At 38.7% G+C, this 14,605-nt stretch overlaps 1 protein-coding gene across 9 annotated transcripts in view; it reads left to right on the top strand.

Moving 5' to 3' along the window:
* Nucleotides 1-3,675: 3,675 nt before the first annotated feature.
* The window catches only part of MIA2 (MIA SH3 domain ER export factor 2), a 49,780-nt gene continuing 38,850 nt past the window's right edge, over nt 3,676-14,605 (top strand). Inside the window, exons 1-5 of one of the 9 annotated variants that reach the window (XM_053379743.1) lie at nt 3,676-3,737; nt 4,808-4,948; nt 7,053-7,186; nt 9,013-9,099; nt 9,701-14,126. In XM_053379743.1, coding sequence (XP_053235718.1) covers nt 4,834-4,948; nt 7,053-7,186; nt 9,013-9,099; nt 9,701-14,126 — 4,762 coding nt within the window. In that variant the 5' untranslated portion in view covers nt 3,676-3,737; nt 4,808-4,833. The other 8 variants (XM_053379752.1, XM_053379798.1, XM_053379788.1 and 5 more) reach the window with 8 other exon arrangements.

Raw genomic sequence — 14,605 nt, 5'->3', positions numbered from 1 at the left:
AGTAGTCTCTCATACCTAACAATGTGGATTTGTGTATGGAATGTAATCCTGAACTGGGCTGGCAAAGGATTTGTGTGAAGTGCCCTTTAGAGTTTGTTTTCACCAGCCACCCAGCAAAAAATCCTTTTTAAAAGTCCTGGCTGCAGATGTCTCTGTGGATGGGCTGGTGGAATCCAAGAGCACCTGAGTCATTTTGTTCTACGTCTTAATTTGCAGTGGGGAAAGGTTAGATAGGAAAAGACACTACTGGCCTCAATAGGTATGCACCCAACTGTGGTCTAAACCATTCAGCTGCTTGGGCTTGCCGATTGGAAGGTTGGCGGTTCAAATGCCTGCGACGGGGTGAGCTCCCGTTGCTCTGTCGCAGCTCCTGCCGCCTAGTAGTTCAAAAGCATGCCAGTGCAAGTAGATAAATCGGTACCGTTCCGTCGGGAAGGTAAACGGCATTTCCGTGTGCTCTGGTTTTTGTCACGGTGTTTGGTTGTGCCAGAAGCGGTTTAGTCATGCTGGCCATGACCTGGAAAGCTGTCTGTGGATGAACACCAGCTCCCTCAGCCTGGAAGCGAGATGAGCGCCGCAACCCCATAGTCACCTTTGGCTGGACTTAACCATCCAGGGATCCTTTACCTTACCTTTACCTACCAGTATTACGTTGGCAAACTGCTTAGTGTTCTTAAAACAGGCCACTATGGTAGGTTAGTGTTAGCCTGGGATAAATAAAATTTAAATTATAAAGTTGGCAGTTAAATTACACATTATAAAATTACATATTAAAATGCATGTCAGCTTTACATACCTGGATAGGGTTTGCCCACGCAAAGTGCACCGGAAATAACGCGCATGCGCACAAACTATTTCCAGTGCTCCTCCGACCCGGAAGTGGGCAGCCGTGCAGCGCAGCACTGGTAAGAGCGGGCAGTGGGCGGCAGGGGTTGCTGCGGGCCGGATAAACGAGTCCCTTGGGCCTTATCCGGCCCGCGGGCCTTAGTTTGGGCACCCCTGCTGTTGAGTGTTTATGTACTAATGGTAACACATTGAAGTTGGCCTAGTAACAGATTGGTAGCCAGTGAAGATATCTGAGAAGATACTGCATTGGCCCGAATATAAGCCGCACTTTCCCCCCAAATTCTGACCGTGAAAAGTTAAAAGTGCATCTTATATTCACGACCTTACAGTATGCAGCCAGGAGTTCAGGGCAGACAGTGCCAGGTGTGTCCTCTCTCCCAAAGCCAGGAAGGGAGAGAGTGAGGAAGGGGAAAGGCCGCTGGCCATGCAGCATGTGCCCCCCACCCAGTATGCAGCTAGGAGAGGAGCGGCTTATATTCGCGTATTTTTTCTTCTCCCCCCTCCAATTTTAAAGGTTCAACTTATATTCAGGTGCGGCTTATATTCAGGCCAATACAGTATGTCATAAGCTGACTGTGCTAATATTGTAATAATAGTAATCTTGATGTTCAGGGTAACAGCCATGAAAGCATTAAGATGAGGCAGCCAGGTTCCAGTGAGAGTTGGAGATACTGAGAGGAGCAACAATTTGAGAAGGAACCAAAAGGGAACCACACTACTAAAGGAGATGTGATTTATTTATAAAATTCTATACTGCCATATAAAATATCAATACGGTTTACAGTTAAAAGATGCCATTTTAAATAATATAAATAAAAATAATTGATAATCATTAATTTGACTGGTTAATGAAGATAAAAATTGAACAGCTGCAAATATCTGTTAGAATAAAAAGATCTTCAAGAGCTACCTAAAAGTCAAAGGATGCTTGTGGAATCTTTCTGCAGCATCGGACTGGTGACAAATTCAAATATGATTCAAAGATGGAAGCCACTAAAGGAGATGTGATTCAAATAGAATGGGAGTAAAATGCAACAAACAAGCATTCGAAGGCTAAGAAGAACATTTCACAAAAGGTCTTGTTTCTGCTTTAAACATTGCTATTACACTTCATACTCCCAAGAGGATAAAGCAATTTAACAAAGCACCCAGTAAAATCACATTAAGGTTTAGTCCTGGTTCAGATATCTTTATGTCCAAGGAGACATTATCAGTTGATAGGTTTGGAAAGGCAGTTGTTTGGGTGGTGCAATGCTCTGCTCTTTTTCGGAGCTAAAAATCTTTTTAATGTCCCAGGGACTGGGTGCTCTTTTTGTTGAAAGTATCCAACCCTACTAAAATTTCCCTTTCTTTTGGAAGATGCTTGGATTATAATTAGTCTCCAGCAGAAGGAAAGAGCTCTGAAGATGCCCCTAAGAAGCATCTCTCTATGTTCCACTATGTACCATGTGTACCACAGTGCCTTCACAAATTGTAGGTTTTAAATAATCAAGGTAAACAAATAGGAACAAGATGCAATTCAACAAGGGCCAATGTGAAATTTTGCATTGACAATTAAATGGCCATGTATAAGAGGGCAAACTAGGTTTTTTTTTGGGGGGGGGGTTAAGTGCAGAAGAAAAAGAGAAGAAGAGCAGCAACAAAAATGTCCAAAAATAAAGAAAGAGGAGATATGAACCTCAAGTTCAGGTTATTTTTTTAAAATAAGATTATCAGTTTGGTTTTATGCATACCTACTCAAAAGTCCCATTGGAACTTGCTCCAAGCTGAGTGTGTGGCAACCTAAATTGCCCAACATGTTTCATCAAAAAGAAGGGATGCAGTTCAGTAGCAGAGCATCTCTGCATGCAGAAGGCCCCAGCAACTTTAGATGGGACTGAGAGAGATCCCTTGTCTGAAACCTTGGGTAGTTGATGCCAAATGATGTAGACAATGCTGAGCTAAATGTGTCCATGGGCTGGTTAAATGTACAGCAGCTTCCTATGTTATTTGCTGAGGTGATTCAACAGTAACTGAGTAAACAGCATCAGCACTTTTGAGAGATAAGCAGCCTCATATAGTCAATATATTTAAGTCAAATGAATGCATGAAGGGGTTAAGACCATAGAGTAAGCTGACCTGCCAGGCTTAGCTATGTCCACTTCCGCTCACCTTGGGAGGAACTAGGTAATCAAGCTTTTGTTCTCCCGCAGTCTCCCTAAGAAGCTCTCTGTGTGAGGAGGTTTGAACTGGTTGTTCCAGCTCAACCGCATGGCTCTCATCAGCCATTCTTGAGCTCCTATACAAATCATCTAGAAACTTTCACCACTTCGTAAGGAAGCCAAGTTTTACTGCCTCTGCAACTTTTCTGAAGCACATGAATCTGACCTTTGAAGAGTTTGTAAGTAAACCATTTTTTAACTTACCCAATATGTGGCCTTCTTCCTATGCTCGGAAAACTTTTTAAGAGGACATATTTTAAAGCCTTTATTTCCATGCTGCATATTTTGTGAATTTAAATCTGCTGGGGTTCTCTCACCAAAAAGTAATTGCTCTAAACTTGGATTTTGGAATCCAGGAATCCTCTTTTCTATACTATAGTATTTTTTCCCTTGGCACCAACAATATCATTATTATGTTATATGGGATAATAAAGGGAACCTGAAATTACAATGTGGTGCTCACAGCAAGCAACACTACTTTTTCTGGATCTACTAGTGCAATGCCTGTATGCTGGATGGGCAGTCTGTAATAGAACTTTTGGGTAGACCAATGAGAGGGAAGATATAAATGGGAGGGAAAAAGAACCTTGGATGAAAAGGAGTTGGGAAAAGGCAGTTGAAGTGAGAAGACCAGACAGGCAACAGATGAGAGTGAAGATTAAGAAGTAGAGCTGGCTGGAAAATGGAAAAGTGAGCTGAGATACACCACATTAAAGCAGCAATCCTTACTTGGCAGTAAGTCTGATTGAACATAGGCTACCTTCCAAATGAAGGCTGTAAGACACAAAAGGAAATATCAGTTGGATAGGCTGATGGACCTGGGTCAAGGATATTTGGTTTCAAATCACTATTCAGTTGTTGAGCTCACTGGGTAACTATAGCCAAGTTACCTAATTAACCTCACTGGATTATGGTGATGATAAAATTAGATAACTGTACACCATCATGAGCTCATTGAAACAAAAGTGTGATACAAATGGAAGAATTTTGTATCATATAAAGCACTTTTCCATGTCCAGTATCCCACAAGCCTGCTGCAACCCTTGTAGAACAGATAATGTATTAGTATAAGGAACCTGTGGCCCTCCGCTGCCAATGACCAGCGATTATGGGAGGTAGAGAGGGCCATAGGTGCTCCATCTCTGATTTATAAGGTGAAATAAAATGTAGACCTGCAATTGTTTATTTGTTTGTTAAATTTATTGGCTGATCTTCATCAGAGTGATCCCAGGGTAATGTACAATACCAAATGCTGTGGCCACATATAAATTACAATCAGCAACAATAATAAAAACACAAAATCGTGTTATTAACATCACTAAAAACATACACTGAGCAAAATTTAAAGCAGCAGTAACAGAACATCAGGGTTTTGGAATATTCTGTAGTATTTCCTGTTAATTCATATTACATCTTTCTCTACATCGCATCTAAAGTTCCACAAAGCGCTCCAATAACTTGCTGGTGCAAATGAGGCTATTGGTACATCTATAGCCTGTAGTTTGACTGAAAGCGCCTTTTTCATTTCAAATTCCAAGTCCATATTGTCACACACAGTTAATCATTAAGCCACTTAATCAGGACAGTTCACTGAGCAGCTTGTTGAAAGGGTATTTATGCAAGTGGACTTTGGAGGTAGAAGGAAAATGGAACCAAAAAGATTTAAAATATATGTATATTAACTAAATGGAGGGGGGTGAATGATGTTTCAGACTTCTATTGCCAAGACACAATCCGTTTTTTCTTTTTTATTCTGTCAGGGATCAGCTTTTTTTAACCATTTAGGATGCTGCCGATTTGGGAAATCAGAATTTTGTTTTTGATCTTTTCATTGCTAACTATCACCAAGAGCACAAAGTTGTTGTCAGGCCACAAAAAGTGTGGCGATCCAGAATGCGAAAGTAAGTATAAGGTCTTTTGCTTTAAGTAAGCTGCTTTGAAACTAATTTAAGTGTCGTCAAAATCTGTAAAACAAAACAAAGCAAGAAAAAGTTTTGAAAATGCAATATATACTTCAAGAAATGTTTGCAAAATATTAGCTTTATGCATGATTAACCTGTATATTTTCAACAATAGACAAATGCTTTCTGGGAAGCCATTTGGTGGAACGGTGTTGTAGCATATGTAAAAGGGCAAAGTTCAGTAGAAAAGCTTGTTATCAAAACAGGGGCCTAGTTTTCGTCAGAATTGTCCCTGTGCTTATTCAAAATCTCTTACTTTCCAAAAGGGCCCGATTAATATTTACAGTATTTATATTTTAGTTACGTACAGAAATTACTAGTGTTTTGTCTACCAAATCTATACCATATATTTGGGTCGATTCAGTTTTCTTTCTATTTTTCTTAGCACCTTGTGAAATCTTATTGCTTTTGTACCTTGCCTTAAAACTGCACTGTTTGTAGCACTATCTTCTGTATGTTTCCTCAGAAGGAAGTGCCACTGGGTGAGTTCAGTGAGTTTTACTCCCAACCCAAGTTAAGAATGTTTAGGATTGCAGCTAAGGCTGCAGTTGTATATACTAGAAGCAAGACTCATTGAATACAATGGCCTTGTTTCTGAGAGACAATGCATAGGACTGTGCTGCCTCTTAATGTTATATACTAGTGAAATGCTTGTCAGTAGGACTGTGGGGCGCAGTGTTTGTGTAGATGTGTAGGACTTGTCTATTACGGTGTTCCTGGGCATGATTTATGCACAGGACCGTCTTTAGCATGTGCCCTTCCGGGTTGCAAAAATCTGCCCAGCGCCCCCAAATTTAGTTTAGCAGTCTTGTTAAAATCTATTTTGGAATGTATTTCTAATTACTCCAAAATGTGTTTCTCACTTAGCATTCGTCATAAAATGAAGAAAAAATGCAGCTCGCAGAATTCATAGTGTGTGCTCTAGGTGCGTTTTTGCGGAAATGGAAAACTAAAACCGTGTGCTGAAACGCATGTGTAGTAGAAAAAAATACAAGAAGAATGTGTATTCATATACAAACATTAAACTTATTTAGGATACCATTAGAGGAAATTCTAACCAAAGGCTACTCAGCGCAAACAATTAATTTAAGTTTGTTCATTTATTTTAAGAATTGCATAGTGAGGCTAACCACTTCTGAAAAAATATGTCCAGGATTTTGTTGTTTCTGTAGTAAGTGGTAAAACATTTCATTTAAAGTGAGGTGAAATTCCCCCCATCTTCTAGGACAAGAGGATAGCTCATGTACACAAATAATGTAAATGCAATGCCAGTGTGTCTCAGACATGTACTGTGATTTTTGCATGTGGCAACATATTCGGGAAGAGAGTAGATTTTAAACTTTAGGAAAGCTGGGATAGGTCCATCGGTAGATCATGAGGCTCTTAATTTCAAGGTCACGTGTTCAAGGCCCACTTTGGGTGAAAGATTCCTGCATTGCAAGGGATTGAACTACAGTGGTACCTTGGTTTGCAATCATTTTGGATTACAGTGGTACCTCGGGTTAAGTACTTAATTCGTTCCGGAGGTCCGTTCTTAACATGAAACTGTTCTTAACCTGAAGCACCACTTTAGCTAATGGGGCCTCCCACTGCTGCCGCACCATCAGAGCACGATTTCTGTTCTCATCCTGAAGCAAAGTTCTTAACCCGAGGTACTATTTCTGGGTTAGTGGAGTCTGTACCCTGAAGTGTATGTAACCTGAAGTGTATGTAACCCGAAGTACCACTGTACAACCGTTTTGGATTACAACCACGTCAAACCCTGAAGTGTGTGTCCCTTTTTTGGGGATTACAACCCTTTTTTTTTGGAGGCCCCATTGGCGAAAGCATGCCTTGAATTACAACCTGTTTTGGTTTACAACCGGACCTCTGGAACGGATTATGGTTGTAAACCAAGGTATCACTGTACAGTACATGATCCTTGTGGTCCCAACCCCACAATTCTTTGATTCTATGACTGTCTGAAGCCACATGTATAAGATCAAATGCAGACTTCATTTGATTAACTTTGCTTAAGTTTCCTCTGTTTTTTACATACATGCAGCTTTCATGAGCAGAGTGCTAGCCATTAAAGACTACATAGGACCTGACTGCCGCTATTTGAACTTCAAAACTGGGGAAGAGATAATTGTATACTCCAAACTCTCCAGGAAAAGGGAGGACTTGTGGGCAGGAAGTGTAAGTATTTCAAAAGGCAACTATTTCTCTTATGAGCAATCAGAATTCAATTATATCAACAGATTGGTTATTCACAGTGTTTTTTTTGGGGGGGTACTCAAGAGTACACAATAACAGCACCTTTTTGTCCAGAAGAAAAGCACTGGTTAAAAGTGTGGCACTCACTGTAACAACTTCATGGTGAGTACTGGCACCTTTTTTTTATAGAAAATAAGCAGTGGTTATTCATAAGTGGTTTTTCAGTGGGCTAGACACTTTTCCATGAATATTTTGAGACACTTAAAAATGCTAGCCAGATAAGTTTCACAAATGTTTCAGAAGTAAGTTATGATACCACTTTCACAGGTAGCAAATTAAGCATGCATTTAGCTGCAGGGAAAATTATACTTTTCTTCAATAATTTTATTCTGAAATGGTGTCGATCCAAAGGGGACACCCCCCGCTGCCCTGCAGTGCATGAAAAATATTGCTCTGTAGATTTGGCTGCTGCAACCCTGAGAGCAAACTTATCAAGATCTATGCAAGCCATAAGCCCTACCCCCCTTTTGCAGCAAAGGAAGTTTCTGAGTAAGGAAGGTTCCTAGAATTTAGACAAAATATTTGTTTCCGTGAATAAAAACTGTACAGTGGTACCTCGGGTTACATACGCTTCAGGTTACACACGCTTCAGGTTACACACTCCGCTAACCCAGAAATAGTGCTTCAGGTTAAGAACAGAAATCGGGCTCCGGCGGCGCGGCAGCAGCAGCAGGAGGCCCCATTAGCTAAAGTGGCGCTTCAGATTAAGAAGAGTTTCAGGTTATGAACGGACATCCAGAACGAATTAAGTACTTAACCCAAGGTACCACTGTATGTGGAATATGCCATACAGCATCGCCTGCTAATTTCATGGTATATATTTTTTATAAAATTAATACTAACAAAGTAATGCTGATAAGAGTGCCAGGACTACTTTAGGGTGTTTGCACACCTCACCGTTTATGGTCAGCCATGTTGTCTTTACAAATCAGTGGTAGTTCTCATGAACTAGCAGGATCAGCATGTGAGGAATACAAATCGCTCAAGTCTGTGGTCCACTTTGCCACTGTAGTGAGTGGTTCATCACATAGTGCCATTAACAAATGTTACAGGTATTCATAATCTTTTGGCATTAATATAATACAGTAATGCAATATATAACTGCGTGTGTGGTTTATAACTCTCCCTTGGTGGGGCAGGGGGGCAATATGTTACTTATTTGTTTCCTACTGTTAATAAATTGTCCCCTAGGTAAGATTTCAAAGTGATGTTAATATTGTGGCATGCAGTGTCATCCTTTTAAATCCTCTTGGCATAAACCATAATAGTTTCTTTGAACATTTCCTTCCAGAGATGTAATTTCACATTAAGTGTAGGCACCCACTATTACATTACTTCGGTCTATGTAAACAAGAACATTTCTGTGCTTTTTTATTAGCCAAGCAACTAGGTCATATCCCTGTTTCCAAATAAATTAACTGGGAATATTTGCTAGAGACATTGTGGAACAATATAAGGCCATTATTGTACCCAGGAGGACCCAAACAGCAATTAATGGCTGGTTATTGTAATGTACAAGGGTACTTTTAATAATGTGCAAAATAATAACATTTCTATTAGTTCTTTGTGTATTTTTATGAAGCGGGAGAGATAATTTTCTGAGGGTTAATAAGAGGCTTTTTATTATTAGCCAGACTTAATTGAAATAAGTGCAGAGATTCTTCTCCTAATTGTATTTGTTGTATATCAATTTTAAGTACAAAACCCCATTTATTTTATAATAAAAAGCTACATGTTTAATTTTATAGAAAGGTGCAGAATTTGGATATTTCCCAGTGGATGCAGTCCGGATTGAAGAAACTTTTATTACAAAAGAAGTAGAACTGCCAACTAAGGTAAATTAAAGTAATATCAAAATGGACACATTTGGTTGTGGAAATGTATATACGAATGTATGTATTAAACTTGTTAGAGAATCATAGAATCTTAGAGTTGGAAGAGACCCTGAGGGTCATCTAGCCCAACCTCCTACAATGCATCTCGACTAAAGCATCCATGACAGATGCCCATCTAACCTCTGCTTTAAAAACTCCTAGAACAGAAACTTGGGAGAAACCAAAATTGAGAGACTTGCCCATCTCTACTCAAAGGCCTGTGCCCCAGAGTCTTTTAAGTATCTATCACTGCACCTTCCAACAAATATGTATAAGATTATACATTTGCATGTGTGTAAAACATGTTCTCTTTCAACTGCATGAACTACTCAACTTGGTCTCATAAAAATGATTAATAAAGTTGCTGTTTTAAATATTCCTTGTGTTAATTTTTAAAGAGAATGTACATTTCACAATTATTTAACAGCTTAATTATTTCATAACTTCCCAGTTGGGGCATTTGCATGCTTTTAAAAAATATTTATAATGATATAATGTTAAGAAATAGAGTTGTATTAAATGGGTAGTAGCGTATTAACTTCAGACACTTGCTTATTTTTAGGAAACTGATTTCCTTTGTATTGATGGAGGGGAATACGTTTTTGAAAATGAAGACAGCATACTTAATCATTATGACAAAGAAAACGAATATATACCTCCGTACTCAGAAGAAAAAGACACCAAATTTGAAATGCCTGAAGATGAAGTCTTGAAACTTGGAGGTATTTCTTACCCAAATGAATATAAAGAACAATTTCCTGACAGTCATGAATCTGACAGTAAATACAAAGACCTGCATACGCTGGAAACTACTAGCCACGGTGATACAGAACTGAGAGACAGGGAGACTAGACAAGATGAGACTACTCCGGAAGAAGACCAAATTAGTCAGACTCCACAAGCTGTCCCAACTCAGTCGGCCTGGACTGTGTCTGGTTTTGTTGGCTGGCTTGGCTTGGGAAGTAATGAAAATGAGGAGGCGGTCAGAAAAATATCACAGAAAACAGAAGAAGTTACATTCAGGCGCAGGAAAATAGCAATAACTGATGATAGTGGCTTAAAAAAATTAAATGAAGATGGTGAAACAGCACCACAAGGCTCCAGCTGGTTTAAAAGTACTTTCACAGATTTGATGCATCTTGGAAGTGACAAATCAGAACTTGATCTGCTGTACAAAGAAAATGATCCAGAAATCCACGACAGCTCCGCCATTGCTGCCAATGCCGGCCACCATGGCAGTTCTGCCGCATCAGAAGGAATAAAAGAACATAGCAATTCCGAACAATCTGAATCAAGCTGGTTTGATCTGGAATTCAGTGATATTTTGCCTTTTCGTTACGCTGAAGAAAATGCAGGCAAAGAAAAGCTTGCAGCTGGAGGAGAAGTAGATCAAGATGAAGAACAGCGTCCAAGCGAAGAATCAAGCTTAATAGATGATGGCTTGAGAAAGCAAACAGGCAGACTGATGCCCTATGAAGAACAAGACAAAGAAAAAATTGTTCAAGAAACCCCAGAGCAAGCAGCTGAACCAACTCTTTACGAAGGACAAGTGAAAGAAAAATATGACCAAGAAGCCCCAGGCATACATGTTAGAAAAACAGATTCTGATGTGCAGTCAGCAGATGAGCATGCAGATGTAAAGGATGCAGCAAGTCCATCACCTTTGCTTGGTGATAAACGACTTAAGTCTCCCTATGCAGAACAGGATTCAATACCAGACAACCAAGTTATGGAAAACAATAAAATTAAAGCTGTAACAAAGGAATCAGAAAGAACAAATGACCAGTCAGGTTGGTATGAAAGTATGTATAACAGTTTGATTGATTATAATAGGGTTACATCAGATAATCAACCAGGGCATGAGTATGTAACTGTTGAGAGTCCACAGGAATCAGCTGTAGATCAGTTATCATATAGTATAGGTCAAGGTACTGCAAAGGAAGAAAATCACGAGGGTCCTAAAAACCAGAAATCTTTATTTTCTGTTAGTTATTTTACAAGTGTACTGAATTTTCAGAGTTTTATATTTGAAGGAACCAATAATGCTCAGCATGCACACAATAATCTAAAGTCTAGTGAGGAAAGCACCCAATTTAAAAAGAGTGAGGAAGTATTACATATAGGCAAAGAAGAATTACTAGAAAATCAGAATATTACTGAAAAGGTGCCAGAAAACAGAAATGCTGATACTACTCAGGGAAACGTTTTGCTGTCTTCTTTAGCAGTAAAATGTAGTGAAGAAAGTAGAAGAAAAAGACAGGGTGAAGAACTAGCGAAAGATAATACACCACATCCTCTGTCAGTAAAATCTATAGAGTTAGAACACCAGGTTTCCTATGGTCAATGTACAGGGAAAAAATTGTATGGAAGACCTTTGGACACACAGGGCCATTCCAATATAGAAGATAAAAACAATGTTCGTAACTTAGAGGCCAAACAGCAGTCTTCTTTAGAGCTACAAAAGCTAGCTGATTTGGCAGAGCAAAAGGATTATATTAGTGAAACATATTCCTATGAAAAATCTATCCTAGGAGAAGATGAGCCACATGATGGGAAAGCAATCAGACCAGATAATGTTGAACAAGCACTATTTTCTGAGGAGCTGAATGAACATTCAGATAGTTTTTCCAAATCAAAGAACATTCCAGGCGAAGATAAGATACCTCTTGATGAAGATAAGCCAGTTATCCAAGGGAGCAGAGAATTTAATACAAAAGATCAGAATCCATTTTTAACAGAACAACATGAAGCACCAGAATTAACATACAGTGTAAGAAGACCACCACAACAACAGTATAAGGCTATTAACAAAGATTCCAAATCTAGCAAATGCAATGTTAATAAAAATAATTGTTTAGTCTCAAAAGTTTTGAATGGGAGTAGTCGTACTCCTGTCATAGGTTATACAGATGTTATGAAAGGAATACAAGTTTCAGATCCAGTGCCACATTTACATTCAAAAAAACGTATAAACAACAATATAAGGGCAGACAATGTTGTAGATTCTCATGATGAAAAGAAACTTCCTGATGTTAAAAATATAGAAAGTGTCCCCTCTCATGCCATCCAAGATTATTTTCATATCAACCCCAGTGCTGAAGATGAGATGAACCAAAGTGTAGTTACTGAAGTAGGCAAGAATTTGTTTTCTCAAGAAAGTGCAAAAGAACAAAATCATTTTTCACAGCATATCACAGAACTTAGTGAAGGCAAACAAGGACACAATGAGCAAAATACATCAAGTAATCAAGGACCATCTCCACTGTCTGGGGAAGTTTTTCAAAGTGAAAAGGAGATTTCCAGGGACAGCAGCCACATACTGAATTATGATTCTGTCGCCTACGGTGTGCAGAAGAAAGGCTTTCAGGGCCCGCAAGTGCAGATAGGTGAAAAAGGTGTTGAAGAGGAACAAAACTCAAAAGCAATAGAAGAACATTTAGATAGTGCTCAAGTTAGTGATGCTTCATTAATAGATCAGCAAGAGCAAAGTGTATTTCCTTATCCTAGCTCCTCGGGCACTTTTTCCAAGAAAAGTATTTGCTCACCTCAAATGTGTGCAAGTCTGACACATGAGAAGGAAGATAAAGAAGAGTTAAAAGGTGAACAAGTATCATCTTCCTACCTTGACTGTCAGAGTACCAATATTATGAGCTTAGTACCTGACAAAAAGTGTATTAGTCAGAAGGGACATGATAGAAAACAACATTTAACTGCGGGTTTAGAAGTGAAGAAGCTTAGAATCTCAGCTCAGCATAAAAAAATAGATAGCATTCCAAATACTGAAGAAACTAAACCTGAGTATCAGAAACAAATAGCATACACAACTTCAGAGATAACTGACATAAAACCTGAAGACAGCTTAGCGACAACTGAGTTTAATAGTTTACCTCAGAAACAATATACTGTAGTTGGAACAAGTCCTGCCCGTGAAAATCCAGTCCAGCACTTAGAAGTGCGAAGTGATACATCTAATCTAGATAATAATATTAATCCTAGCAAACATTTATCACATCATCTTCAGCCTGTGGATGATTATATGTACCCTATCCCTCCACATGCTAAAGATGGCATGGACACACAGCATTTAGCTAAAGATCATCATGATGAAACATTTGCACATGACTTAATTTCTCCTTTTCCTAAAAATCTAAACCATGCAGAGAAAGTAGCTTATTCTGGGCATGCAAGAGATAGTCAAGAAAAAGGCAAAACAGGTAAAGATAGTGAGAAAAAACTAAGATGCAAGAATATTGATTGCACAAGTGACAAGACAGAGAAAGGAGGTGTCGGGAGTAACATTTTTGGTAAAATATCACGGCTTCTTGGAGAGCCATTTAAAAATAAGGACGATGAAGACTCTAAAAAATATGAAGATAGTAGAAATATTATTGGAACACAGATTAAGACACAGAGGCAGGAGGCTGATGTAGTGAGAAGTGACTTTGAACAAGACAAAGGTGAAGTTCAGAGCACAAAAGCTATCAGGTATTTAGATAATTTTAAAATTAAGGATGAGGGATCTCAGGGCCCAGGGGAAAGAGACAGCAACATCCAGGGAAAATCTGTTGCTTCAGACTCAAAAAATTACAACCAAAAGTATGACAGATCTGCAAATCAGGAGACAATAGTTCAAAATGGTCAATTAACAGCTGATACAGAGTTGGACCTGAAAGAAGCCACTTCCTTCAGTGGATTACAGGAACTTTATTTCAAGTTTGTTGAGGAATCTAAAAGGATACTTGAAGCAAATATGTGTGAAAGGCATGAACTGCAGCTACTAGAGCAAGAGTTTGAGAAACTTCGCCGTGATATCACCACTTTTCCATGTGAAGATATTCGCAGGGAAATGAAAGATTTGCTGGAACATGAAAATAAATTAAACAGTGGACATGAAAAGTGTTTGAAGGATAAAGTGAATTTACTTCCAGAACTGCAGAGTCTTGTGCTGGACATCAGAAACAAATGTGAAATCCAAAAGGCAGAATCAGGTACCAGACCGCTGTTTTGATAATAAAAGTTAACAAAGCAAGAACAATATCACACTTTGCTTTTTTATTTTAAAAAAAGCAAAATGTCTGACCGATGGGATGATGTGATTTTTTTCCCAATATAAAATGAAGCTGATGCCCATTATAAGCTTACACAACAGCAGGATAATATCAAGTTGTATTGTGCTTTGTCAGGAAATATAATATAGAACCGAAAATACAAAAAAAAAAATCATTCATTTTCTATCAGAAGAATAAATAGCTGGGTGCTGGAAGGAGGCAACAGCCCCACAGCAACAATAGTATCTCAGAAGATACATGTTTGGTAGGGCTAGTAACAAAAGGCTTTTTTGTTGTTGCTTACCTATCTGGATTTTAGTCCATTACAGTTTACTAAATATGATTATTATATAAGGAAAAGTCATATTTAAATTTTCATCTTCAGTATAAGAATGGAAAATATAACATATTCCCTGTCA

Source organism: Podarcis raffonei, chromosome 1, assembly GCF_027172205.1.
Source record: "Podarcis raffonei isolate rPodRaf1 chromosome 1, rPodRaf1.pri, whole genome shotgun sequence".
Classification (NCBI taxonomy): Eukaryota; Metazoa; Chordata; class Lepidosauria; order Squamata; family Lacertidae; genus Podarcis; species Podarcis raffonei.
Note: the sequence above shows the minus strand (reverse complement) of the source record. Positions and strands in the feature narration are given on the sequence as shown.